Consider the following 27,101-nt stretch of genomic DNA (forward strand, 5'->3'; position numbering starts at 1 on the left):
GCCAGGAGAGAGGAGGGGCGCTTGCCCTGAGCTTAGGGGGTACGTTCGCGCTACAAGCACCACGTTTCAGATGTCAGCAGTACAAATCCCTCCCAAGCTGCTAAATCTTTGTGAACAACCCTCTGTCCTGCTGCTCAGACTGCAAGTCCTGATGGCTGGCCACCAAAACAGTAATTGCTAGGGAAAAAAAAAAAAAAAAAAATCAATTTCTCATGGAAGAATCAATCCTTCCCCAGCCCTCAACTCAGAGGAAGAGATCCATGTCAAATACAGAAGAAATGGAAGGAAATACTTTGACACCGCCATCCCTACCATCTCATATTTAAACAAAACACTAAAGAACTAAACTAGAAAATAATTTTGCTTGGCATCCCATTGCACATATGCTGACCTGAATGCTGCTGAGGAGTTTAATCCGATGTTGCACAGTGCCTCAGGTACTGTTTTGCCAAACACAGCCAAGAATTTAGGCGATATGACTTCAGTTGTTTGCTTTACTCGTAAGTTCACAAGTCCAACAAAATCCAACAAAACCTGGTATTAGGCCTGTACAATCCATATATAAAAAGGGTTGGTTTATTGTAGTTCAAATACATAAACTGAACAATCCCAACATTTCAAAATTAAACTTTAGAAACACAAGTTTAACATTCAAAACAGGAGTATAGTTTACAAGAATTGCCCAGAGGGGAAATCCACAGTCTAATCCAGAAGTATGTAAAGATCACTTTATCGTAAATAAAAATGTGTTTATACAACCGTCCTGTTCTGCTCCAGTAACCACTGTTATTTACCAAGTGTTTCCAACTTCGAGTAAAAATTATTAGACAAATCTCCACTTGGGCAGAGCAACCTGATTTTTTTCTAATTCATGGATAGGGTAAGGAACAAAGCAGACCTGTGAACAAATTTGATTTGGTCTCCTAGTCCTAATTCTCCCCTCCCAGTTCTAACTCTGGCTTTAATGGATTTAGTTCCATTTACAAGGGTGAAAGCAAGCAGAGAATCGGGACTTGTCTCTCCAGAACGTGGTCTTCAGTAATCAATAATTTAAGCTACCAGACAGCATTTCACCTCCTCAGCCAGGGACCGTGGTAACCATTAGGAAGCTGGTGGCACACACGTAGTACAAGTTCAAACCACAAGCGCGGTCATCCTTAAGACTCACATGTATGACACTGCTGAGAAGAATGCCACCAAACAGACAGCCACACCTCATATACAGATACTGCATTGCTCTGAGATCTGAAGTTACCAAACACAGCCCACATGTTCGGGTTTTTGTCAGTCATGCCCCAAAGAAACTCATAAATACCTTTAACGTGGGTTTTTTGTTGTTGGTTTTTCCACCCCCCGAGACCATTTTATGTTCACAAATGCTGCTTCTTCCTCTGCTCCTCAGATGGTTTTGCAATATATTCACGGTAATGTATATGTATAAACCTGACAGATGGCTCATGCAAGCTTTTTGATTTAACAGATACCCTTGGCTTAAGAGTATTTCATAACTATTTTGTTGTTCGTCTTGTAGGCTCTGAAGCTGTGGGTGGTGGAGGCGGGCCTCGACGGTCCAGGTCATCTACGTAGGACACAATGAGTTTGCGTCTCTCTTCCGGTACGCAGTCAAGTACCAGATATCGCTTGTCGTTTTGTAATATCTTCTCTACATCTTTCAGATGCTGATCTGACTCCTGGATCAACTTTTTGGATCTGAAAGCAAGCACAAGAATTACCACCTGAGAGCGGTCCAGGGTGCACAGAACGCCCCAGGAACCCGCTCTGCTCCCGGCGGTGGCTGCTACGAGCTCAGCGAAGCTGCCCTCACCATAAGGAAGCGCAGGTAGAGTCAAGGAAAGGCAAAGCAGGGAGAGGGTGCAGAGACCTGGGCATCATCTTAGCTAGAAAGATGCCGCTTTAGGTCAGGACTAGGCACATCAACAGTACTCTATGCACAGGAAATAAAGGCTTGTTGCCTACATTTGTGCTACATTAAGCAAGCACCATGGAAGACTCGTGTCTGGCTGCAATGGCCTTGTACAGCACTACATCAACTACACAAATGCTAAAACCTAGAGGGGACAAAAAAAACCCAAAAAACCACCACCAGAGTTTTAAACTCAGCATCTAAATTAGGCAAATAATTCGAATTTGGATGTGGAAGTCTCAGCTACGGTCCAGCTTGACTGATTAACTGTGTCCACAGCAGCAGCCTAGAGCACTGTCATTCAGCTCACTGACAGCAGCACCACCTGGAACCAGAACTCCAATACGCTGCAGCGCTGACCGCAAAGGAATCAAGCAGTTCACAGGATCCAAAGAACTTTATTTCATTTTCTCCTTTTTAAGTGAACTCGTGTTTCTGATAGGAAACTTGGTTTGGTCCATACCCAAAATTCTGTATCAGCCTTCCCAGTACCATCCCCTGGAACTGAGCGAAGAAGTCAACTGCTGTGTAAGTCTACCCACCTGCAAGGCACACCCTTTCAATGAAATCCTCCCACGGAAGCCAGGCAAATTATTTACGGGGGTTTTTATAAAATTTCAATGGAGCCAATACTTCTTTGCTGTCTATTCCAAAGTCCTGAAGCAGAGTCCTCACTTCAATATTGATCCTTCCCGAGTCTAAGCCAAGGACTAATACAAACACGAAAGATGGCCCTCACCAAAAAATTAATTTAATGCCTGACAGCCGAGAGTACTATTCACAGAATACTATTCTGAAGCCAAAGAGAACCTCACACCTGTGTTGGTTTGATTTTCATTACTTGTTAGTCAGCAGCAGAAACGTCAAAATAAAGCAAAAAGAGGTCTCTAGCTGCTGCAGACTTTTTTTTTTTTTGACAGGTTATGAAAGGTTGTAAAAGTGTAACTTAGACATCAGCTTACGCTAGGAGAAAAAACAGGCATCAGTTTGTTGCCATTTATATGGAAAAGCACAACAAAAAGATTAGTCCTTTGCTGACATTATGCTACACACCTGTACGTTATAAATTTGGTCTCTTTCAATAGTGTTCGGAAGTCAGCTTTGGCAGTAATGTATTTGTCTCTAATGTACTCCTCAAACTCCCTTTGTTTTTTCTGAAAGAAAAAAGATAAGCTTAAAACACTGAATGCAGATTAAGTACTTCACGCAACTTAACATACTGAACATAAGCAATAATTACATGTTAATTATATTTTTCCTTCTCTTTTACATTTTTAATTTTAAAAATCTCTTTTAAACAATAATACCTCTGTTCACATAAAAGCAGAAACCACTTCAGCAGCCATTAACTTACTTTCTCTGTATCCTGCACTATACCAAAAGTTAGCAACAGTGACGCAAACCGCTTACCCTGTCACTTGAAGAAAATTTAATGCACCTTGGATCTTCTTTAATGATTTTTTTCACTTCTTTCCATGTTGATGTTAAAGTTATCTTTCAAAAGAAGCAAAAATAGTTAAATTAAAAGAAAATTAGATTCTAAGAATACGGAATGTAAATATTACTACATCTGAAGCTTTTAAATATCTCCCAAGTTCACTGACAAAGTTGTTGCTGTATTTTTAAGTGTTGGGTTTTGATTATACTACTACATTCGTATTTTTAATTAGTTGATTTTTATGTATTTACTTTTCTTTAGTATTTTGAGATGGCATTTTCAGATCAAAGTCCTCACAAATATCATTTACATCCCAAAGTCTTTTCTAGTACATATTTACGTATATGAATGTGTTGTTTAAAAACTACCTACAGAAAACTTGCTTCGGAGTTACATGTCTGTCATTTTATTCTATCACACTAAAAATCTGCCTAATGTTCTAAGCACTTTTAACTAATGCATTAAAAGATGAGATAAAAACTTTCCGGTTAAAAGAAAGCTGACTGAAGTTGGCACATAACTAAAAAAGAGCAAGACTCACTAAAACCCCACAATACACAGAATAGGCAACAGATTTCCATAGCACTACACAGAATAAAAGTTCAGATTCAGTAGCACAAGATAAAGATAAAGCAGGAGAACATCAAAAGAGATGAACTTGGTAAGATTATATACTGATATTCGTTAAGACAAACACACTGGATATCTGAAAGAGCAGATACCATATAGTAAAGAGTATCAAATAACTCAGTGTTGAAGAAATGTAACATCCTGCAGGAGATAAAAAGATCACTGATTAGAAGTTTAAATGTAAATGAACTGTATGTTAAACCAAAATAACACTCAAGATAAAGAAGTAAGGAAACATAATGCACAAATTTTGTTATGAAGAAGAGAAGATAGTGGTGAAGCAAAGGGGCCCTGGAAATAAAAACAAACAAATCAGATTGTGTGACAGAAAACCAGAAAAAGATAAATCACAATGGGCTGGCAAAGATCTGAAGTTTGAATAAATACAGCTCTTACCGCTGAAGTTTCATCCAGAAGTTGCCTAAAGTGTTCCCTCTTCTTTTTGGTAAGTGCTTCAATGTGTTCATTAAAGAGCTTCTCTTTCTCTTCTCTTTCTAGCAAGGAGCCAGATTCCCATCGGTGATCTTTGCGTAGAGTCCTTCTGGTATCAGACCATGACACATCTGAAGAACGCACCTGAGCCAAATGATGATTGGTTTTTTAAACCATTTTTTCTACAGTTCACTGATATTTCTTATATACTTCTTAGGCTTTTCCTAATGCTCAACAATATCTAATTTTCCAACAGACACACAGAAGTTTACAGCAGCATGACTCAAAATCTGCCATCACCCGTGAGGCTCCAGAGAAACACAGCAGGAATAACGCTATCCACTAACGCCCTGGGAAGATGCCAGACCATGAACCCTAAATGCAAAGCATTCTCTTCCAACCAAGGCGAAACTCCCAACAGTGAGCGGAGGGCAGTGGGGAGAAGACAACAGGATTCTATTTCTATATAAACTTAACTACAAATGCCAAAAAGCTTTTACGTGGTACAACAATTAGAAAAAGAATGCACTGACAAGCTGGGAAAGCCTGTCCGTATCTCACCATGTCAGACAGAAGCGCTTTGAAGTTTTGTATAGCTTCTTCCCGTTTGTGCTGCTCACGTTCTCTATCAATTTCCTTGGTTTGCTCCGAACGAGCTTTCTGGACTTCCCTTTCTCGTTCACGCAAACTTGCCTCAATGCGAGCTTGTCTTTCCAGCTCCTTTTCTTTTTCAGAATCTAAATTCTGAAATGTAAGAACAATCTTTTCTCAATAAAAACAACACAACACCTTTCATATTTTCATTAGACAGGTAAGTAAATTAAAGGGTTATCGAACTAAAGGCATCTTGGAACAAAATACTTCAAAGTGATTTGAGATCTATGGATTACAAGATTTTGCTTCAACAGCTATGTTGCAGCATTACAGGGTTTGCGTGGGGGAAAGAGAAGTTTGGTCACAACGCTGATCACAGAACAACTATTCTCAGGAGCATGTTGTCCGTGCACAGTGACAAACTCTGAACAATGCGGGGATGGGGGAGAGTGGTATCACTGTTAGCCCTGTTTTACATTCTCAACCATTAATTGCTTGGAAGAGGAAGGTAGGAATATCGGATTAAGAGAGAAGAACCAGTGAAGGAACTGTGTATGAACCATCTATATTCCTCAGGGAAGCTCAGCTGACACAAAAAAAATCACAAAGGCAACTCTGCCCATCCTGGTAGGAAGTAATCAATGTGGTGTCTGTACTTTCTGAGGTTTTACAGCCATTTTTACAATCAGTGGCTTTACAGGAGTCTCTGCCTTTCTTGTTCTGCTGGATAAATTCTCCCAAGTATCCTGGGTGTGCCTGCACATGAGCATACACGCACCACGCACATCTGCAGCAGCACCACCACCAGGGACAGTACTTCCAAGTTTCAAGCTGTCATTCTGGGGTACTTCTACACATAACTGTGGTCTAGAATTCTCTTTAGTATGGAACTAAAGCACATGTTAGTCTGTCTTCTAGTTAGTTACTTCACACATTAACAGCAACATGACCAGCAGAACATCCAAAGTTATACTTCTGAATGCCACATGCGTACCTTAGCTATTTTTTCTATGTACTGTTTGAAAAGGTCTTCCCTCTGTGAAGAGCTATCCACCGCTTTGTAACGCGGGTCAGTCTCTACTTTGTCCTTCACTTTGCTCCAGCGAGACTGACTGTCCAGGTGGTGATTAGCCAGTAGCTCAAAGAAGTCCATTTTGATCTGTTTTACAGACGGAAACAAAGACAATACTTGAGAAAGATACTTTGATACCCAACAGTTTGCTCTTATGAAAAAAGGAGTTAACTTACCTCCAACAGAGGGAAGCATATTAATATTACATACCATTACAATTTAGAGAAATCACTAAAACTCTGAATTTAGACATAACCGCATCTAAAATTCACTTCCCCTTGGGACTGTTCTGCTAAAGCAGATACATTAAGAAGATCTGCTACATCTAAGATGAACTATATTCTTTATAGAGTGATTCGTCAATACAGTTTTTATTATTTCACTCCAATTTAAGCTTCTTTTTTGAGCTTTTATACCAAAGTAACAAGTTACTGATTCTACATTATAGCATTTTGCATATTAATACTACAGAAGCTATGCAGTTTTGAACAGAGCTCTAAACAAATCAAGTGTTCATGGATTTATCCTCCAAGTGCACAATGAACAGAGGTAAATACTTGGATCTGCTGATAAAGAGCAATGTCTTAAGATGGATCTAACCAATAAAGAATCACCCACATATGGTAATTAAGTAAGTTACATTTAAGATGGATATGCACATATATATAAAAAAGTCTAAGGAAATGTTTTAGTCTACTTTTTCAATTGGAAATGGCACGTCCATAACAACAGCCATCGCAAAGGGCTGGCAGAGGATCAATCACATTAGTTTTTTTATCTCGAGACAACTAGCCACACATTTTCATCCAAACTCCCAGAACCAGCAGTTGCAAGAGCGACTGCTGTGCCTTTATTACATCTCTTTTTTCTGGGGTAGATGATCTCCCTGTTCCTGCTGCACTTTAGGTCCTAGGTATTTTCTCCTTTTTATTTCCTTAGAAGTCTGGTTTGGCATTTATGCTTCAGAGAGATGGAGGCTGAGAGGCGAGGGGCTGGTTGACCTCACTCGCCGAGTGCCAGGGAATGACTCTAGGGACTCCACACACAAGGTGAAGCATGCTGCCTTCGCAGCATCCCAAACCCTGCTGGTCCACAAAATAAAAGCCATCTTTATGGCACACTAATTAAAAAAACCCCAACAACCTAGCAGAAGGGCTGGACATTCATTTTTTGCTACTTCTCTCCTCTCCTCATCCCTTTAAAAAAAGAAAACCACCAAAAGCAGTTTAGCTCCTAAACACTGAGGTTCATAAGGGAAGTGGGCAGATGGACAGGCGAACAAACTCTGGCTTGCCAGAGAACTGTCACATCCCAATTCTCTAAAAATGTGTTTAGTTACAGAATGCAAGAACGAAATGAAGATCAGAACGAACATTCTGCAGCCTTGCCCACTGATAATTTTAGTTCTTCACAATATTCACATATAAACATAAAAGGCTTTATAGGCTTTTTTTCTTTACTATCTCAACAGAGAGATTAAGATAGTAATCAGAGATTAGAAAACAACTGGTTAGTGCCAGTGGGAAGTTGCTCTACATCTACAGCACTATCACTTTTTCTTAAAGTAGATGAACAAAATGCTAAGCAAACCGTTTATTCATTGTAAAATTAAGAATGTTGTTTCAAAACATCTTAAAACATGCATGCAGTATCAAAAATATGAAGCTTTCTAAGCCATGGCATTAGAAATATTTGTTAAAAAATCAAACAATTCCCAGATGTTACTACAGAAGTCTATAAAGTAAGGGTGTATCAAAGTTTCTGCACAAATCACATATGCATATATATATATATATATATATATATATATATATATTCCACAGGATAAAAACTGCATACCCGCAACACTGGTGGACACGCCGTGGCACCAGCTGCCATACGAAACCAGACCCAAGAACCCCCCCACAGTCTGCAGAAAGATGCTCCCGCAGGAGCTGCCAGCAGCAGCCCCTTCGCTCCCTCGGAAGCCACGCGCTTGCTCGCTGCCGAGCTCCTGCACCACTGTACAGAGACGCCAGCCGGGCCGTCTGCTGCTTCACTAGCGACCGACTCGGCAGAAAACCAGGAGGGTACCGCCAATTCCCTCCCGGGAAAAACAAATGCCACTTCCAGACCTTTAATGCTCTTAAAGCGGGGGTTTAATTTCAGTCAGCCGCAACGCATATGGCGCAAGTATTGCAATTTGGTTTTCCATTTTAAAAAACAGGTGAAAACTGCCCAAAAAATTGAGTGAAAAACATCTCACCAAGGAATAATCTTTTAAAATCACCGCTCTACGACGTTGCGAGTTTAGTGTATCTATACACAGTAACTAGCTCGACTAAGTAGAGTATTACTTAAGAAAACTGTTAAGAGGTCTTGATACGGGACAGATGAGACAGCCATCAGCACAGTGGGCTGCAGGCTGTTTGCAGCTGAACATTTCAGTAAGGCTTCGTAAAGTGGGACGTCGGGCTCATCTCGAGGACGTGGAACAATGCTGTGTCCTGGGACAGCACACGAGCAGCTTGGTCAACCCTACCAGCTCACAGTCCCTTCCCTGATATCCTCAAACCCACATGTACTTCCTCATCTCTGTCATCTGAGAAGTATTAGCATTGTATTTACTCACTGAAATTAGGCACATGAATAAAAACAACCATCTGAAAAACTGGCTGCTCCATCACCATCCAATAAGCCATAACTTAATGAAGCAAAATAAAAACATTATCTAATTTTAAACCCTTACGTTAAAGATTTCTGTAAAGTTGATCCTCATTAAATAAAGATTTTGGACTTTTAAAACAGACTGAGAAAGCTTCAGGTTAAATGCCTTAAATTTTCTTTTATGTTTTAAGCACTTTCAAAATCAAAGGAAAATAAGACTGAAAATATTTCAGGTGTATTTAGAAGTCTTTTTTTTTTTTGGCAGTTAACACATTGCAGGTACAACTCTCATCACTTCACAAGGAAAAAAACTAAAAAAATGTAAAGTACCGGAACTGCGGGAGGCTAAAGTCACCACACAGAGATACCAATTCTTTCCTCACTAGGGAATCCCATAATATTTGCGTGTCAGTGATTGACAGCTGTCAGACTGAACTGATTGACAGGCCGCACAGCACATAACTGTAAAGTCTATCCACTTGTTATAAAACAGAATACATAAAATGGTTACAAAAGGCTTTTGGAGAAAAAAAACATTATTTCAAAAGCAAACAAACACAATCTCTCTTCTTTTAACTTTTCAACTTTAGAACAATCATGCAACAACAAAACAAATATTTACTTTTTTTTTTTTAAAGTCTTCAACTGCACTATTAAGCTGCAAGAATGCTTTAAAATTCCATATTCATAATCGAAATGCAGTATGTAAAAGCCTGGTTTTGAACTACATCAGTTCTCCTCTGAAAGCACAATCATTTATTGAAAAGATCAGCAGTAAGTCAACATTTGAAAAAAATCGAGTATAGAATCAAATTAGGCCAGAGTACCTAGACTAAAAAAACATATGCAAAACTTACTGAATAACGCAATTGTCCCCAAATCTAACCCGTTATTCAGCATTTTTCTCTTCTGTAAGCACTCTTAGTAGGTGAAATTTGCAATAACTTTATACTACAAAATAAATATTGCAGACTTTAAAATGTCAAAAATGATTAGGCTTTAGAGGTTATTTTCTCCATTCGCACAACACACAGGGACATTTAAGTAAGCGGCTGCATATTTTGATGATAATATTTGAAGCCACCTCCATAGCACCCTGCTTCCCCAGCGGTGAAAGCCTGCTCCCTGCTATTGACAATACGGTCAAATGACATTTGGAATTCATTAATCTTTAATAGCTGACCTTTAATTCTAATAAGCAGCAGTTTATACATAAGATATATTTACTGAAAGATTAAAAAGTCACTAAAGTGCTAGCTTTTAGATGGAAAGAGAAGATATGGAAGCTGTTTGAAATTTAAACAGAGTATCCTACAGAGAATTTCAAGTTCTTACTGCCTCCACTGAGAGAACAGAGAGGTAATGGCCAGTTCTGGGGTTTCCACCCACACAGGACAAAAATCCTTTTCCTTTTAATGCTTCAGGATAATATAACAAAAAAAGAAAAAATCATGTATTATTCCAGTTAAGAATATGATGTTACTTGCTTAGGTGAACAAAAAAGGTGTGATTATTTAAGTAAAGTCAGCTTCACAAATAAATGTAAGTTCAATTCTATACACTCTAAAAGTCAGTATACCTGCAAACTTAAAATAGTTAGTTCAGAAAGACCAAAGGGACATCCGTGAAGTGTTTACATTGTAAAACCTCTATGGAAAGAGAAGGACCGTGTCTCAGCGAAGGCTCACTGGAAACCAAGCACTGGCTTTGTCCCATCTCACTCAGACTCACACCATTCACGCTGCTGGAACTAAAAAAGTCACCTTACCTTCTCACCTCTGGTCTTCGAATCTTCTTTTTCCTTCTTTCTTGCCGCTGTGATAAACTCATTAAACAAGGCCTCTCGATCTTTCATCTTTTCAATTGCCTTGAACCTCGAGTCTTTAGCATGCTTGGCTGCAAATTCACTAAAAGTAGTTCTGCAACAAAATGGCAAGTGAACTCATTTGGCAGAGCCGTCTTTGCTGGGAAGCAGGTTCAGCAGAGAAATATTTCTTCTGCTAGAATACATGCCAGAGCACAATTTAAAAAAAAAAAAAAAAAAAAGGCGGCAACATCCTATGGTCTCACTATAGAGATGCTTGATCAATGAACTATATAGAAAGGAGTCAGGTTTAGGCACACACATGAAAGGTATTGTTAGAGACTTACAGGGGTTTTTTGTTTGTTTGAATACAGCTACCTGCAGAAAGTGCAGGTGTAGGAAGAGAGATTACAATGCAACCAAGAAGAAGAAATGAAAAAACTCGGTTGTCTACAAAAATCTTCTTTTTTGTGGGTTAGCAGTTCAGCCACCAGTCTGTCCAGGTATTTCACAGCTGTGAAACTGAAAATTTTACGTGCATTCGCTTGCAGCCAAACCATGCTAAGAGTTCACCAAGAAAATCACCTTTTGGTATTAGTCACAATAGAACACTGGCTGAATCAGTTTCTCCTCCTACAGTTAACATTGTATAGCCTGATCTTAAAACACATAGAGCTGAAAATATTTTAAACATTATGGGCAGATGCAGCAATACTGGGCTTGCAACCCGTTATCCCCACAGCATTTCCCTGACTGTTCTCTCACCTCCAGGGCCAGATTCCAATCTGTGCAGTAGATATAGTACTGCCACTTACCTCGAAAAAAACCACTACTGTGCTTTTTCCAAGCTCTGATGCAAATCTGGCCCCAAGAATACGTGAGACACTTATAATCATACGAATGTTTTCATCACAGCATGGAAATAATTAGACTTGGAAAATCCAGCCTACTGTTGCTGTAGGGTAAATTGAAACAAGAAGAGAATTTGGTAGCTTATTCAAAAAGATGAGAAAGTGAATGTACAGCTATATTGAAGAACAAGAGCTGTTTAAGTGAAGTGGAACACAAACTCTTGAGCATGTTGGACTGAGACAGATGATAAAAAACCAGTCTGGCACTCACAGAAGTACAGCAATATCTTTAGACAAACACTGAAACCAGAAGACAAAGGATAAGATTAAACAAGACAGTATTTCAGCTGGAACTCTCTTTCCCACCCCAACCCATAATCAGATAAGAGTCAGTCCCAATATGACACACCGGAGATATCTTGGAAGCTGAGGATACCAAAGCTAACATAATAGTCCATGTTAGTCTCTGAATTATATATTAAACTTATTACCGATGAACTTTTTCTTAAAACATTTTCATGCCTCCATTCTTCCCAGCCTAGTACTGCCGAAACTGCTACCCTTATTAAATGAGCAGACAGGTGTTTTAAAGGAGTTATTAATCAGATTTGAAGTAATTTAAAAGTTAACATAACACTGGCTTCCACCAGATTTCCAACACGGGTCACTGAAAAAATTAAGCTGAACTGAAACAAATGAGTTGTTATTTCACTGTAAAAGAATTAATGCCAGATAAGCCAAGAGATGCTGAAAGAGAATGCTTTAGAGCTCATCTGGTGACATAAGCACATATTTCATGAACTCTGTGGGAAAGCTGTGAAACAAACAATTCTAGCAATAAAATCTTGAATGTTAGTACATTCACTGTCATCACCTTGCTATTACCACTGCAAGTAGGTCTGAATGTGAGGGGTATGTAATAATTTCTATATTAAAGCAACCAGAACATTCCATCGTATTATTATCATACTTTGTAACCAGAAAAACATTCTTTCAAACCCCGCCCTCCCAACTGAAGAAGCCTCCCTAGTGCTTCTCAGAGGCTACTAATATTAAGAAGAAGCAAGGTTATTAAAGAAAACTTGTGGTGGACCATGAGACCTTTCTCACAATCCAGACAGCATGCTGGGGATTTCTTCAAAATGACTTAAAATACATAAATCATTATAAATCACAAGTTCTATTATTTCACAGGTTAGGTGAATACAAGCAGGCAAAAGAAGACTTGAACAATGTCTGATGATTTTTCTCCTCTTTGCCCATTTTGAGAGAGGTTAATCTACCTAACACCACCCAACATACTTCGTTCTAATAGAGCTTATGCATACGAACAAGAAAGAAGCTCCTACCTTGGATTGATCTTTGCTTCTTCCATCATTTTCTTGAAATCCTCCTTGGCCTGCATTATTTTGTTTTTCTTCTCCTTGCGTTCTTCTTCTGCTCGGGTTTTCACATACTGATCAAATACCTACAGAAACACCAGTCACCAACACAAAACATACAAACCTGGAGCCACATGAGCTCTAGGTAAGAGGGAGGAAAAACCCCATTTCTTTCCTTTTCTCCTATTTCCTTTCCTCTCACCACAGAACCAACACAGACGAGGTAGAAAGAAGGGCTAGGGACTCTTTGTATTTGAATATGCAGATTACTCCAATCTGCTGAACATGTAGTGTACTGTATCTAAACATGTAATCTGAGACCTGTGAAAAGTTTTACACATTCATGTCATATTAATATTTTTCTGGGTCATATGTTTAAGGCAGCAGACACTTCCTGCACTCTTGAAGTTTTCCATTTCCCTACATCCATTTGAAGAAAACTTCTGCAGTGAGAACTTGCTTAATAATAAAAATGCGCTTTAGTTTCTCCCCTAACCACTTTTTTTTTTAATAAATAGATTGTTCATTGCGCCAATATTTTGAAGAGATACTGATGATTCTCAACATTTCATTCCAGTTTTGGGAGCTCTCTATATGCACACAACTTTCACTGTGTTAAAATATCAGATCTTCCAACCACAGGAAAAATAAAAACTATCAACTCACTTCTTTGCTTGCTGACTTCTTCCATTTCCAGACAAACCCTAATCATAACAAAAATCCCTTGCAACACTGATTAGTCTGGAAGGTTAGCAGGAACAAAAATAGCGGTCTGAGGATTTAGATAAACCCTGTAGGAGGTGTGTCTGGATGGGGAGTGAATTTGACTTCTCTTTTACCTGTTTTCTTTCTTTTGGGTTGAGAAGTAAGTAACGAGGATCAAAAACTATCTTGTGTAGCTCTTTCTCCCATGTTGAAAAAGCAGAGACCTTTAATTAAAAAAAGTCAGATTTTAACTAATGGTTAAAATTCCTCAAATATACAGAAGTTTTACAGTTTTGCTTGAAAACTATAGGACATCTGATGAAAAGAGGGAAACAAACTCATCCTGAAGTCTTCATCGCTAATAGATGATGGAGGCTGCCATAGCAAGTTTCAGCACTAATTGGCTCTGAAAACTTGTAAATAATAACACACGCTTAATTACTACTACTGTGTGACATTAAAAAAGTACATCAGAAGAAAGCCTTGAGATTGTGTGTTCTCATATCCCATGCCTGCTCTATACCTTTTCTAAATGTTATGAGTGTAAACAGTTCTGCTACAAGAGATTGATACACCTTTGAGCTCATCTTAAATAAGCTTTATTAAAACTATCCCATAAAATCCAGTTATTGAAACTAAATGAAAGCAGCATAGGCAGCTGGAACCACTTCCATTTTTTAAAGTTACTATATAAATTTATATTCTAATAGCGTAATTTATCTATCAAAACTGATTGGTATCAAGCAGATTTCAAATTTAGTTAACTAAAAGCAAGAAGTGTCCCATTTAAGGGTAAGAGTGTGCAGACCACGGTGGAACTTACTGCTTTTCTCATGTAGGAACATTTCCAAAAACATTAAGGATGTGTCCAGTTTGTGTGTCCTATTTACTTTCAATGGCAGCTTTCAATTAGGTAATTACTTAACTTGGGGAAAAAAGTTTAAAAAAAAAATGTCTTGATACTGTTAAATTTCAGTTACTTAGAAATCAAAATTTTGCTGTAATTGTAACATTCTTTGAAATATGGAGTCTTGTACCAAATGCATCCATTAACCAGAGGAAGGATGAGATTGTTTTCCTTACATAAAGCACTGCAAGTTCTGAATTCGCTAAGAATTGAGACCTCTGCCTGAACCCCCCCCCCCATATACACACACACACAGATTTCTCTGACCCCTCTTTCTAGAAGCATGTCCTTGAATTGTTTCATGCGAGCCTCCAGAGGGACAATGGCTCTCTCTCGAGCAGCTTTAATTTCAGCTTCCATAGCAGCCTCCTTCTCTGAATCAATATCTTTGTTATCATCTTTCCTGAAAAAAATTAAACATATGGTATAAACTTGAGAAGTAATATGTCAACCCTGTAGGTTAGAAACTGAACTACACCAGGACAGAATGGATATAACAGATTACTTCAGAAGCATAGACTTACAAATCATGAAAGCCATTCTTTGAGACTTGGATATGAATGCCTTCACACTGAAAGAGCTCAAGAACCAAGGTATTCTCAGTAACTTCAGCGCCAACAAATGACTCCAAGAAGTTGGCACATTCTGGCTGTGTTCAACGGTCTCACCAGATGTGCAATAGATTTTACATTAACTGCACTAATTTTCTTATCTCCTGTTCAAGACCATGAGGCTCTGTGAAAAGACTATGGCTAAGGGAGTTAGCTCAAATTGAGAATACCTTACAATCATTACAACAGAAAGTGCCGTAACGCCAAGTGACACATTAATCCATCAAAGCATTTCTGGAAAAAAGTGTGCTGTTTGTTGATGTATGTTTACAAAGAGCAAATGCGCTTCGTCCCAAACACAAACTCAAAGCCCTAATTGCTAACAACTTCACGATCATCCCTAGGAGTACACAATAACAAATAAAATGGTAAAACTACTTTTAAAACAGTGCGTGCAAGTAACTCAGAGTGAAGCGACGTATATCGCTTCCAATAGGCAAAACAGACCAAAAGACGTAAACAGAACTCTTAAACCTTTATAACAGAGTGAAAACAGAGTAATCACTATGAAAATCTAGGTGGCTGGATTTTTTGGCAACAAAGCCTTGTGCACAGAAATTAGCAAGCTAGGTAAACAAGCAACAGAAGCAAACTATTTAAGATAAACTGTACTCAAAATATTCCTTGGATTCACCAAATAACTTACACCATTTATTTCCATTTCAAATGATTTCCAAAGGAGATGCTACACATTAATTTCAGCTATCTCAGAGAAATATCAAATACCTGAGCTGCTAGAGTAAAATAGCAGACAGTTGACGATCGTGTTCACCAGTCCTATTAGTTACTGTTACTACTCTGCTGAATACAGCAGTATACACAATGCTCAGATGAAAAACTTAGTTATTTTATCTACGGATCACTTAGTATTGAAAAAACAAACTTACTTGCGCTTTTTAATTTTAATAGGCTCATCTTCGTTTGCGTCCTCTGTAGATTCATGTTCTTCTCTAACTGTAACAGATTTCAATAATACTTTAGATTTTATCTTTATGAAAAGTTTGTAAATCACAAATGAAACCTTGTGCAAAAAGAGAGGACAACGTGTGCAGCAATAATGTACTCTGACAAAGGAAGACATATGGTTTTCAGTTGCTTTCAGAATAACACTGTCGGAATTTGGTGGCAGGACTAATGGACTCGTGGCCAACTTTGTATTTAAAATGACAAACACTGACCTCTTATTTCCAGGGAAAAAAACCTCAGGCTAAACATTCTAATGAAGTACATTTGGATCTCCTGATTACCTACTTGCACTTTGCTCTCCTCCAACTACCAAGCCCACATGTCATCCCAGGATCATTTACTAGAACTCATGCCAGAAAGAAGTCTTATCTCAGCAGCCTCTTGAATGTTCTCTGCTCTTGGCAGCTGTTTCCAAACTGTATTCCAGTTGATGTCCTCCAAGTTAAATCCTCTTCTGTGAGAGCCCATTCGTACATTATGATTAACCTTTTCTAGCCCCCAAATTCCTCTTGCTTATAAAACAAACACAGTCCCTTTTTTCAGTCAGTAAAAACTGTAGGTTTTTTCAGCCTGTTGGCATTTAGAAAAAAAATAATCAACCTTGTTAGTATCTACTTTCTTCGATAGACTGTTTTTTTCCAAAGGACTCTATAAATCTGCATTCCCACCAGCCTTCTTAAATTCCAAAGCTATATACATTTTTCAATACGTCCTTACATTTCTCTCACTTATTTAAATGTTACTAGTTTTGGAAATCAACACAAAATAAATGATAAATTATATTCAGACTTCTTAAGAAGGCAGTAAGATGGCTCTTACTAAGTTTTTTTCCTTCTTCCATCCCTTTTTTGTGAGGAGGTTCTTGAATAATTTTGTCCACATCAGCTCTTCCAATTAGGTCATCTGGTCGGTCCCACATAGAAAGACGAGTGGTAGGGTTATAGAAGAAAACACGCTCATCACCAGTCCACACCACACACCTAGAAATTTAAGTGTCAGACAGGAAGTCTTGTATTATCTTTGTCTTCATTCCGTCTGTATACCTGTTACCATATTCAAAGACTGAAGCAAGCAGAAGGGTCACAGACAGATCCAGGTTACACTTGCTGCACAGCCACCAGGCAGCTACCAGCTCCTACTGTCCAAACGGGATACTGAATTATTGCTTTTCTCTGCTAGCAGATTTGAAATGCAATTTTAAAAGTGCTTTTTATCAGGAGCTGCAGTATATTCAGTTCTTCTCTAGAAAAATATTTTACACAGCTGAATCAGATTTTGGGATAAAACATACCTCATCTCTTCAATGCCCCACAAAATACAAGAAAAAGCAACCTAATGATCTTGCCAGAATTTTATAAATGATGGGATGAAAGAACCACAGAGATAATTTGAAGGGAGACAGTTTTAAATATCAAGCATTAGGAAAAAAGCATCAATGGCTAAGTTGCAAAAATTAAAACATCCCTTTCCCATCAGTAAGATTTCTACCTTGGTCATCCAAACACACAAAGATGAGTTACGTTATTACAGCAAGAGTAACCTCAGCATGACATTCTACGCATAGGCACCTGATGAGTATCTATGCCAAGCAGGAAAAGAAAGAAGAAAATTGTTTTGGCCATCAGCTGCACCTATTCATTCCCCAAGGCTTAAGGGCAAAAGAAGTCAAAGACTTTTTTTTGGCCAGTATTTCACACCAGATCAGGAGGAATCAGTGGCAGATGAAGGGGTCTGGGATATGGAATCTATACTGGTAGCGCACCTCATAGGACCGCAGTTAGTGTGTGGCAGAAAGGCTATACACACACCACTGAACGTTGAGCGCTGGCACAGTGTGAACAGTGCTGGCTGGAGGAATCCAATGTTATTTGGGACAGAAGCATAGCAAGAACAGGATCTTCACACACTGTTACTTGTTCTAACTACCCAGAGACCTTCCCAGTGGCTACAGGAAACGATGTTTCAGTCCTGCAGTAGCAGGCCATAGGGAAAACCATTACCTACCACGGGGTTCCTGGAATAGGAGTGGTTGCAACCGGCTTGGCCTTCTGAGCTGCTTTTTCTTCTTCAGTCATTTCTTCCTCTTTTGGCTCCTCAAGGAAAAAACAAGTTACAGGATTCAGGCAATGACAGTTAGCTAATTATTTATTATAAAGTAATTAACTTGTTTAAAACAAGCAAATGTATTTTGAAACAATGCTAACAAACGGCTCACAATTACACTTCATCCATGCTTAAAATGGAAGCACTGGAATTTCAACACAGACAGCAACTGCTATTCAAAAATCTCAATTCAGAAAACCTCTAAGTGTTTACTTAACTTGGACTTCAAGGAAACCTTATTCAAATGCCTTCCTAGATTTGCGTGAATCCTTGAATCAAGGCCTGAATACAGGGGCAAGGGTGTAGTTCCTCACAAAGACATTTTGATTTATCCTTAAAATTAATTTACTTGAAAATGAGATGTAGTACAAAACAGTCAAAAATCTGCAGTAACCTTTGTAATGGAAATAAGCAAACTAGCAGCTATCTCAAAAGTAAACAGGGCAGAGTGGTAATAAAAAACCAGCAACTGAATTCTGTGCTTTTGCCTACTACATTGAAGTTCACAGAAATCAGTATAAAAGCTTTAGTTTTCATTCAAACACCTTAGCATCTTCAAGAACTATACTTTCTCAGCATGACAAAATGCCTTACAAGAAAAAGTTAATTTTGTTTACTGCAAGGTAAACACTACAGGCATTTTCTAGGACACGTGTTCCTAACAGACTAAACTTATCAGTTACAGCACATGGATAATGTGTAAGCTTTGTTTCAAAATTGTTCAAAATAAAGAAGTAAAGAAATAGAGAAAAAGCTATTAATTTAAAGATTTCAAACATTCAGGACAAGTTGTATTTTTCTGAACACACTAAAATCAGCGAGAGAACAACATGTCTGTGTAATTAGTTTTTTCCATGTTCTTACTAATTTCTTAACTCACATACTCTGTATTTTTCCTTTAAATGTCCTTTTTTCCTTATGTGAAAAGACAAAAAAAAAGGGGGGGGGGGGAAGCTATGAGTCCAAAAAGGGAAGGCTTTCAAAACCACCCGAGGAATTTAAGAACTCAAATTACTAACCATGTCTCCTGTCAACATGCCTGGTCTACAGATGCATCCACACCTGTAGGATGTACGATTCAAAATGGCGATACTGACTATTTGGTTGCAAGGTCTTTTACCTCCTTTATAAGTTCTTTTATAGGTTCTTCTTTTGGCTCTTCTTCTTCTGTCTCCATAGGTAAAGGCTCCTCCGTAGGTTCTTTAATTGGCTCTTTAATCTTCTCTTCCATTTTTTCTAAATAAAGATAGAATTTTCCTTAGTATTATTAAGAAACCATTACAGGCCACAACAGATTTATTTTTATCAGTATGATTTTCCAAGCACAACAGCAAAACAAAACTTATTTCTCATGTATTTTCACCACTTCTTGTCCTTCTTGGGCTTCACGGTGTCTGCTTATAAAGACGTGATTATCTCCTGCACCAAGATCAACTTGGGAGTGGAAAAGGAAATATTGTAAGGCAGCCTATTATGTTAAAAAGCTAACTAAAGCGTACCAATAGAAACAGCAACAGAAATATCAACCAACAGTGCAACACTGAAGACCACTTTCAGATCTGAAATACTGTTGACAAAAAAACCCCAAACCAACCCCAAAACAAATCAAAAAACCCAAACAAACAGAGAAAATTCACAGAGAATCATCTGAGGATTGCTCTGTACCCACTTAAAGAATTATAAAATGTATAATCTTTACTTAGCAAAATTGGTATTTGCTGTCTTAGATGTTTTCACCTCAGTAAAAAGAGGAGCTATTATTTAAACCTGAATTATTAGAAAGATGGGTATTAATTAAACTAGCTAACTGTGTAAGTGTTCTGAATTTGTCTAAACAAAGATTTCTTGTAACTGAAAAAATCAGCAGACAATAAAAGGAAGAACTATTTGGGTCCGACTGGACTTGTTTTCCTGAAAGACTTTATAAACTGAAGAAAAGCCACAGGACTTTTGCCCCTTCTGCCTTATTTATGATACAAGAATATTTCCCTGCAATATAACACCACCCATGGATATAATGTGGATTCAAATAAACGCAAGTCACACAATATGACCAGAATATGACTTAGGGATACGGACAGGGGGAGGTAATTTATTTTTTCCTCATATTCCAAATCTGTTTACATACTCAGTTTTTGAAGATCTGAAATTTAGCATTTCAATGATCTTCATTCTTCCCTGCTTTACAGTCTTGAGAATAACTTAATTTTTCTCTCACTTTTTATCTTTCTGCAATTGGGACCTTCTCAAACACCTGAGTACGTACTTAGTTTCTATTGGAGTGGAAACATGCATTTACCCAAGCGTCACAGGATTTGGAAGCAACTCAAGAACCAAATACTCTTACAATACAGTGGGAAACAAAGAAACTGTAACTTTCAGACTCAAGAGCAACTCAAACAGATACTTATAATCAGGATTTCAAAATATTCTTAAGAGAGATAAGGGATTAGAAATATTCTCGTTCACATTTTCAAACACAGCCATTAATGGTCTAAGCAATTTTGCCTAGCATACAGCTGTATTAAAAAAAAAAAGTACCTTTTTCTTTCAGTTCTTGGGGTTTTTCCCACGTTGACTCCAGAGTCCTATTGTTATAATAGTAAGTCTTTCCATCTGCTGTTTTGTACTCTGTCCACTCAGAGACTGCTGTTGCTCCAGCCAGCGTAGCAGGTGAAGCGGCAATAGCAACCTGAGGATGGATCATAGGTACGATGGGAGGGGCCATGCCTGGCAAGACACCTGGGCAAAGAAAAAAACAGAAAAAAGAAAAAAGAAAAGAAAAGAAAAGAGGAAAGACAACAGTAAGTGACAAGGAAGTACCGAAGAACCAAAACCTAGCACTTCACTGACTTAATTTACAAATAATCAACCTACCTAAATAAATATAAAGATTGTTTTAAAAATTAAATTGGAAAGCAATGCATTGTTACTAAGTTTCCTTCCTGTGTTTTACAATCAGTACTGCCCATATTACCAGGCAAATTAGATGGCTTTTTATTTTAGAGTAATGTGTAATTCTGCACAGCACAAAGCTTGTTAGTTTTTAGACATTTGGTTTAATACTTCAAAATTAAGTACTCTATTTATCAAAAAGGTCATTATTAGATCTCTATAGCAAACAATTATTTAAAAAAATCTACTCCATTGTTTAATTATGCTGTCATTTTAAGAGATATTCCTATAGCTCTTGAAAAAAAGACAACAGCGGCTTGAATTTGAGCCATATAATACTGAGCAGAACTCTGATAAATCTTAAATCCTGACTTTAAAAAAGTTAACGTTAATTCAGAGCCTTGAATAAAAAATGAGAACGAAATAATTTCAGATTGCGTGACAGTTTTGTTTAGTACTGAAGACCGATTGAAAAAAACATTTTATTCACATCCTAAAGCAAAATGTCAAGTAAATATCCACAGATAAGAAAGGCAAAATGCTACATTATTCTATTATTTCTCTACTCATCCCAACAAAATAGATATACTGAACATATTTTGAATGACAAGTTCTAGAAAAACAAATTGGATAGTACTAGAACTACGAGATCATAATTTTGAGCTTTTAACATTTATAGGAAAAAGTCTATCTCTTTAAATAACGGAAAAGCACACATTACGCATTGCCATAAAGTATTCTCAGTAAGTGACTTTTCTTAAATCCACAATTTGAAAAATGAAAATTTATACTAAGATGCACATACACGCACACCAACATGCGAGCACAATCATGTCACTATACATGTGGAAGTAGGAAAAACAAAAATCCACACACAAGAAACTAATAACTAAGAAGTATGGGCATGAAGAGGTTCACAATTATTACAGAACTCAATGATTACAGAAAACTGTACTGGATTTGTTGTATAAAATAAGCTAACACTAACAGTTATTTGGGAAAGTTATTTCTTGGCCAAATATGATATTTGCATTTATACTGGTTTTGAAAATAAAGTATATATATTCATTCAATTGGGGAAGCAAATAAATAAATAAAAGATAAACAACAACATTCACTACCATGCCAACTTACAGACAAAACGAACTAAGATGGTTTTGAAAATTACCGGTCTTGGTGGTAGCGACTGTCTTTACATACGGGCAGCTGACTATTTGCATCATTGCTACACCTGTAAAATGGATAAGCAAGCATGTTGGAAAGCTGCCATTGTATGTCAGCTACCACTGGGAGTCTGGGTGCTACAGATTTCCTGCTACAATTTGGAATGCCACTTTCAGCTGGCAAAGAGAAAGCCTCCCGGCAAGAAGCATGAATCATTTTTGCTCCAATGTTTTATGCCAGATCAAGTATAAAACTAATTTTAAGCTGCAGCAGCAGTTTCTGCCTACATTAAACCAGCTGTTTAGCAAATTATTGGGACATCATTAAAAAGAAAAAAGGTATTTCAATGAAGACTCAGGGGTTTAAGTTCATTCAAGGGGGAACTCAGCTCTCCTTGTAGGGCAGTACCATCGGAAAATAATCTAACGGTGCTGTTTTCCACTGACAGCCTGTGCTCAGACAGATCCGTCAGAGGAGCAGCAGCAAAGCGAAACTAACGGTCTTGGCTATTTTCAGTCTGCTGCTGCATTTAGAAAGCAGTGGTAAGAGTAGAAGGACAGATTTAACTAGTCAGACTAGCAAGCCGTGGCAGGGTGAAAGCCAAGTTCAACCCAGAGGGAAAGCTGAGGTTATGAGGGTCATTACGGAAAGGCTGGAGGTGGAAGAAGGGGGGAGAAAAGAAATAAAAGCAATGAAGCTGCAAACAGGTACACAAAGCTGCACTAGATCAGTGGCAGCAAACATTTTCTTTATTTTTCATTATCAAGAATGTCACGAGCTGAAAAATGCTCAAAAAGCAATGTAACTAGCCCTCATAAAGGTAGCATCATGCACGGTTCTGCTCTCCAGCTCATTAAGAAATGACTTAGAAAGGCCACAAAGAGGGAAGCATCTAATCCTCTTCAATTAGACGCAAAATTCAGTAGGAAATTAGATCGGGGTAAAGGGAATGTCTTTCCAAAAGCCTTCATTTTAGGGTGCGGAAGGAAACTGTAGAAGTTCTCTCTACGTTGGCCCAGCCTGAACGCTCAGAAACAGAAATACTTCAGAAATTTCCCCTTAAACGGTTTCAATTCCATCATCTGAGGTGAGAAATCCTCCAGCGCAAAGTGAAATTAAACCCCTGTGTTTATAACCAAAGTAATTTATATTTTTCTTCATTAGAGATCTAGTATGGAAAGCATACAAAAATGCTGCCAATTTATTTTAAAAAATATTTGAGAAGACAGAATTGTAATGTTCTTTAATAATAATTTCAATGAAAGAATCCAAAACTAGTTTTATAAAAAAAAAAAAGTATGAATTGAGACACAAAAACATTGACTCAAACAGCACTGAATGAAGTGTTTGTCTAAATTTGTGGGGGAGGGTTCACATTATGTACTTGAAAATGAATCTGAAAATTCGTTTTGTTAAGGAAGTTACAGCATGTCTTAAAACTGGGTCAGTATAAATAATGCCATCTGCGGGATCACTGAAATTAGAGATACTGCAGCGCAGATAAGACTTAGCAAATACCCAAGCCGTTTCCTCTGCCAAGTGCATTCTCAAACATACAACTAACTTTTAACATATGAATTAAGAGAAAGCAGACTTACTTTTTAAGATCTGAGATTATGAGATATCACTAATCAACTCTTCCATTGTTCCATCTTACTATAGTATAATACAGAGATTAACTTTGAAATCACTTGAAAATGGTATTTTTCAGCTCTGTCTCTCTAACTTGAAAGCGATCTGTCTGATATAATAATCTAGTGCTGAAAGCCCCAAACATCTATACAATAAGCCTTTTTGACTTCACCTTATACTGCCATGAAGTCATTTTGACTTCTCTTTAGTTTCTTGTTACCGTAAAATATTTTAAAGGTTTCCTTATCTTTTACACTGTTTATAAACCATTACAACCAACTCCAGCCAGAATTAGCTGGAAGAAGTAGATTCATTTTATTCTGTGATCAGGCAAAATGACAAATTAGACTTGTTAGTGGAAGCACGCACTTTACTGCTAGGTCTCCTTCCTACGTATTATGGGTTCCACCCAAAAGGCTCATCTCACTGTGAGAACAGAAGAGGCCAGATCTAAGACTTGCTACCAGGAAAGTTCTGAAAAAAATTATTTTGAAAAATGAGTTTAAGAAGGAGAAGATCAATGTTCTTGCTCTGTCTTTCCTTCTGTATTGCACTACTCACAAAACTTTTTGACTGAGAGCTTATGAAAAAACCCATCCCAAGCACACACCCCAGCGCATCCATTTTCACTGGCACTCTTCTCTACTGCTTTGACCATCCACATTTCACCTGACAGTTCACGCTTGAGTAGATGATTATATCCTTCAAAGGTATGTAAGGACCCTTCACTCTATGCTGATCCCTTGCTGGCAGTGTCAGAGATTGCAGTTAAGGACATTCACCTTTAAGGCTTACCCCTTTTTATTGTTCTTCCAAACCTCACAAATACACAGACATCAGAGTTCTCCCACTATCCTTTATCCATTTTTCATTCAGCCTTGAGTGTCATGTTCAGAATAGTATTTTTTTCCTGTCTTAAAACAATGAGTATTGCACTGTGATTTCCTTTCCAAGCAAATTACAGGTTAAAGTAGCTTCGCCCAGTTATTTTAGAAGAGTATCCTAAAAGCAGAGGCAACTAAAAGTTGGTCCTCTCTTCTAGTTAGCAGAACTAATACCTATTTTAACTACTTTCATACTTATATCCTTTATCAAAGAAGAGTTATAAAGGATTACTTTTCATCCAACCAATTTGATGGAAGGTAAAGGCCTCCCTGCATATGTACTGGATCAATGCGTTAAAAGGACAGCAGGAAAGAAGTCACCTCACTCAGCTCCTACAGAGAGTCAAAAATATGAGGATGCCGCTCAGAGCTGCTTCTTCGTAATTCCTAATCAGAAACTAACTTGTATCCAACAGAACTGCAGTCTCAAACCTTCCTTTGCAACAGAAAATCATCAGCTCTTAGTATATATTTAGTACTACTGCACACTGAAAAAGCATTAATTACTTTTGTACTAGAGCAGGAACCCAACTGTACCCATGCAAACTGAAACATGGTATTTAAAGCGTCCTCTTAGGAGGACCTCTGCAGCAATTACAAACAGCAGTCGAGTCCAAAATTTTGCCAGACTAAAATTAGTTCCTTAAGTATCTAAATATTTTCTAAAAACTTAAGAAAATATGATTTACCCAGGAACCAGTGGGCTGCCATCTAAGATTTCTTCTCAATGGTTTTTACACCCAAAGCCTATGAATAATACCCTAGCATCTTGAATGCCTGCATTACGGTCCTCAGTTTAAACCTCAACATTTTGCATAAGCATTCACCATCATACTTGATAGCTGCAAACCAAGAGAACTGGGAACACCTAACATCATTCAGGGGTAATGCATTTGAATGGTAATTCTTCCTGCTCATAAATATATTCTTTTCTTTTGATTTCTTTCAGCTATGATCCATATCCTAATAAATATTTATACACAAGACTTAAGGTCTAAATCAAGCAAGTAGAAAAAAATCATAGCAATATTGCAATTAGTAAAATATAGTGCTACAAGATTCTCAGAGTCACATAAGGATTCTGTCCAGAAGCTCACTTTTTTTTAAATAGGATGACAAGACAGACATGTGCCGTGAGATTAAGAAGTGTTTAGTGCAATTCTTATATTTTCCTATCATCTAAAAGAAAAAGATTTACATGTTTAAATGCAGCTGTTTTCTGATATGTATATCAAAGAACTAGAAGTCAAAAAAATTTCATGTTCTTTGTTAATTAAAAAGTCTGTCTGCTAACCCTGAATTCTTTCAAAAATACTCTGAGTGGAGAGGATTCAGGCAAGTTCCGTACACAGTGGACACATGAGTGCAAACAAATTGACAACATGGACATGTAGCGGACAAGACAATTACAGTTCGCCAATTTACCTGGAAGTGGAATAGGCATGCCAGGAAGGGGGACACGAAATGGAGGTACCATTACTGGTGGAAAAGCAGGAATTGCTGCAGTTGGTTGAGGTACTGCATGAGGAACTGCAGGAGGCAATGTCTGTGGGACTGGCTGGGGTACAGTCTGCACAGGTGTAGCAGAAGGAGCAGAGGTTGAAACACTGACTGATGGTGTGGCAACTGAAACACCCGAACTCGGGGTCTGGTCTTGTGTGGTAGGTGCTGATAAAAAAAAACAAAGAACACCTTGTATCTTAGACACTACAATATATTTGCTGCAAACATACTGGCTCTCTGTTTCCCAACAGACATTACATAAGCAGATATGCTTAGGTATAATCAGCAGGAAGACACTCTTGGACAAAAAATCCCCTTTGCCTTCTCTGTAACATTAAATATCCACAAAGAAAGTAAATTTCAAATTCTACTTTGTCCCATTCTTTACACCTAACAAGTCTCTACAGCAGTAGCAAGGGTGTACCAAGGACAAATATAACCTCTGTATCCCTGTTCAGAAAAATAGAAAGGGAATGTTACAGAGAGTTTCAAATGGAAAAAGATTGTTCTTATGTTAAATGAACACAGGTTCTGCTTTTTAACAATAACAGCAGCAGCGTGGGCATGACAACGGTGTGTCTAAAACTATGCTTATTAAGCTGTGATCCAAGAATGGAAAAATGTCAATAAAAAAAAAATGTGTAAATAAGCAAGGAAAAGGAAAGTACTTTTGTTCAGAAGCTGCAAGAACTTTCTTGGTCTTCAGTGCCTCCCAGTGGGAAAATACATTACTAGCATTCAATTCCATAATCCTTGCAGCATGACTGAAATCAGCATTTAACCGAGAATAAAAGTGCTGCGTATCAAAGCACTGGCAAACGGGAACTAGAAACACAACTGATTAAACTCACTGACCAGCCTTGCAAATTTACACCATAAGATTTGGCGGAGGGGAGGAAAAACTGTTGTAAAAATGAGCTAAATAAAAAAAAAAAAGAAACCATAACAACTATATAAT

General features: G+C 37.9%; 1 protein-coding gene across 8 annotated transcripts in view; it reads right to left on the reverse strand.

Moving 5' to 3' along the window:
* Nucleotides 1–517: 517 nt before the first annotated feature.
* TCERG1 (transcription elongation regulator 1) overlaps nucleotides 518–27,101 on the reverse strand; it is a 34,564-nt gene continuing 7,980 nt past the window's right edge. For 4 of the 8 annotated variants that reach the window (XM_072872298.1, XM_072872292.1, XM_072872297.1 and 1 more), the window contains 17 exons: nucleotides 26,066–26,308; nucleotides 22,129–22,191; nucleotides 20,607–20,807; nucleotides 19,186–19,301; nucleotides 17,967–18,055; nucleotides 16,782–16,942; nucleotides 15,884–15,950; nucleotides 14,653–14,788; nucleotides 13,613–13,702; nucleotides 12,741–12,859; nucleotides 10,505–10,655; nucleotides 6,013–6,177; nucleotides 4,986–5,168; nucleotides 4,389–4,568; nucleotides 3,335–3,418; nucleotides 2,978–3,078; nucleotides 519–1,710 (listed from right to left, as the gene is read on the reverse strand). In XM_072872298.1, coding sequence (XP_072728399.1) covers nucleotides 1,509–1,710; nucleotides 2,978–3,078; nucleotides 3,335–3,418; nucleotides 4,389–4,568; nucleotides 4,986–5,168; nucleotides 6,013–6,177; nucleotides 10,505–10,655; nucleotides 12,741–12,859; nucleotides 13,613–13,702; nucleotides 14,653–14,788; nucleotides 15,884–15,950; nucleotides 16,782–16,942; nucleotides 17,967–18,055; nucleotides 19,186–19,301; nucleotides 20,607–20,807; nucleotides 22,129–22,191; nucleotides 26,066–26,308 — 2,351 coding nt within the window. In that variant the 3' untranslated portion in view covers nucleotides 519–1,508. Of the gene's footprint in view, nucleotides 1,711–2,977; nucleotides 3,079–3,334; nucleotides 3,419–4,388; nucleotides 4,569–4,985; nucleotides 5,169–6,012; nucleotides 6,178–10,504; nucleotides 10,656–12,740; nucleotides 12,860–13,612; nucleotides 13,703–14,652; nucleotides 14,789–15,883; nucleotides 15,951–16,781; nucleotides 16,943–17,966; nucleotides 18,056–19,185; nucleotides 19,302–20,606; nucleotides 20,808–22,128; nucleotides 22,192–26,065; nucleotides 26,309–27,101 lie in introns of all 8 variants that reach the window. The other 4 variants (XM_072872294.1, XM_072872299.1, XM_072872295.1 and 1 more) reach the window with 4 other exon arrangements.

The sequence above is a fragment of the Ciconia boyciana genome, chromosome 9 (genome assembly GCF_034638445.1).
Source record: "Ciconia boyciana chromosome 9, ASM3463844v1, whole genome shotgun sequence".
Taxonomy (NCBI): Eukaryota; Metazoa; Chordata; class Aves; order Ciconiiformes; family Ciconiidae; genus Ciconia; species Ciconia boyciana.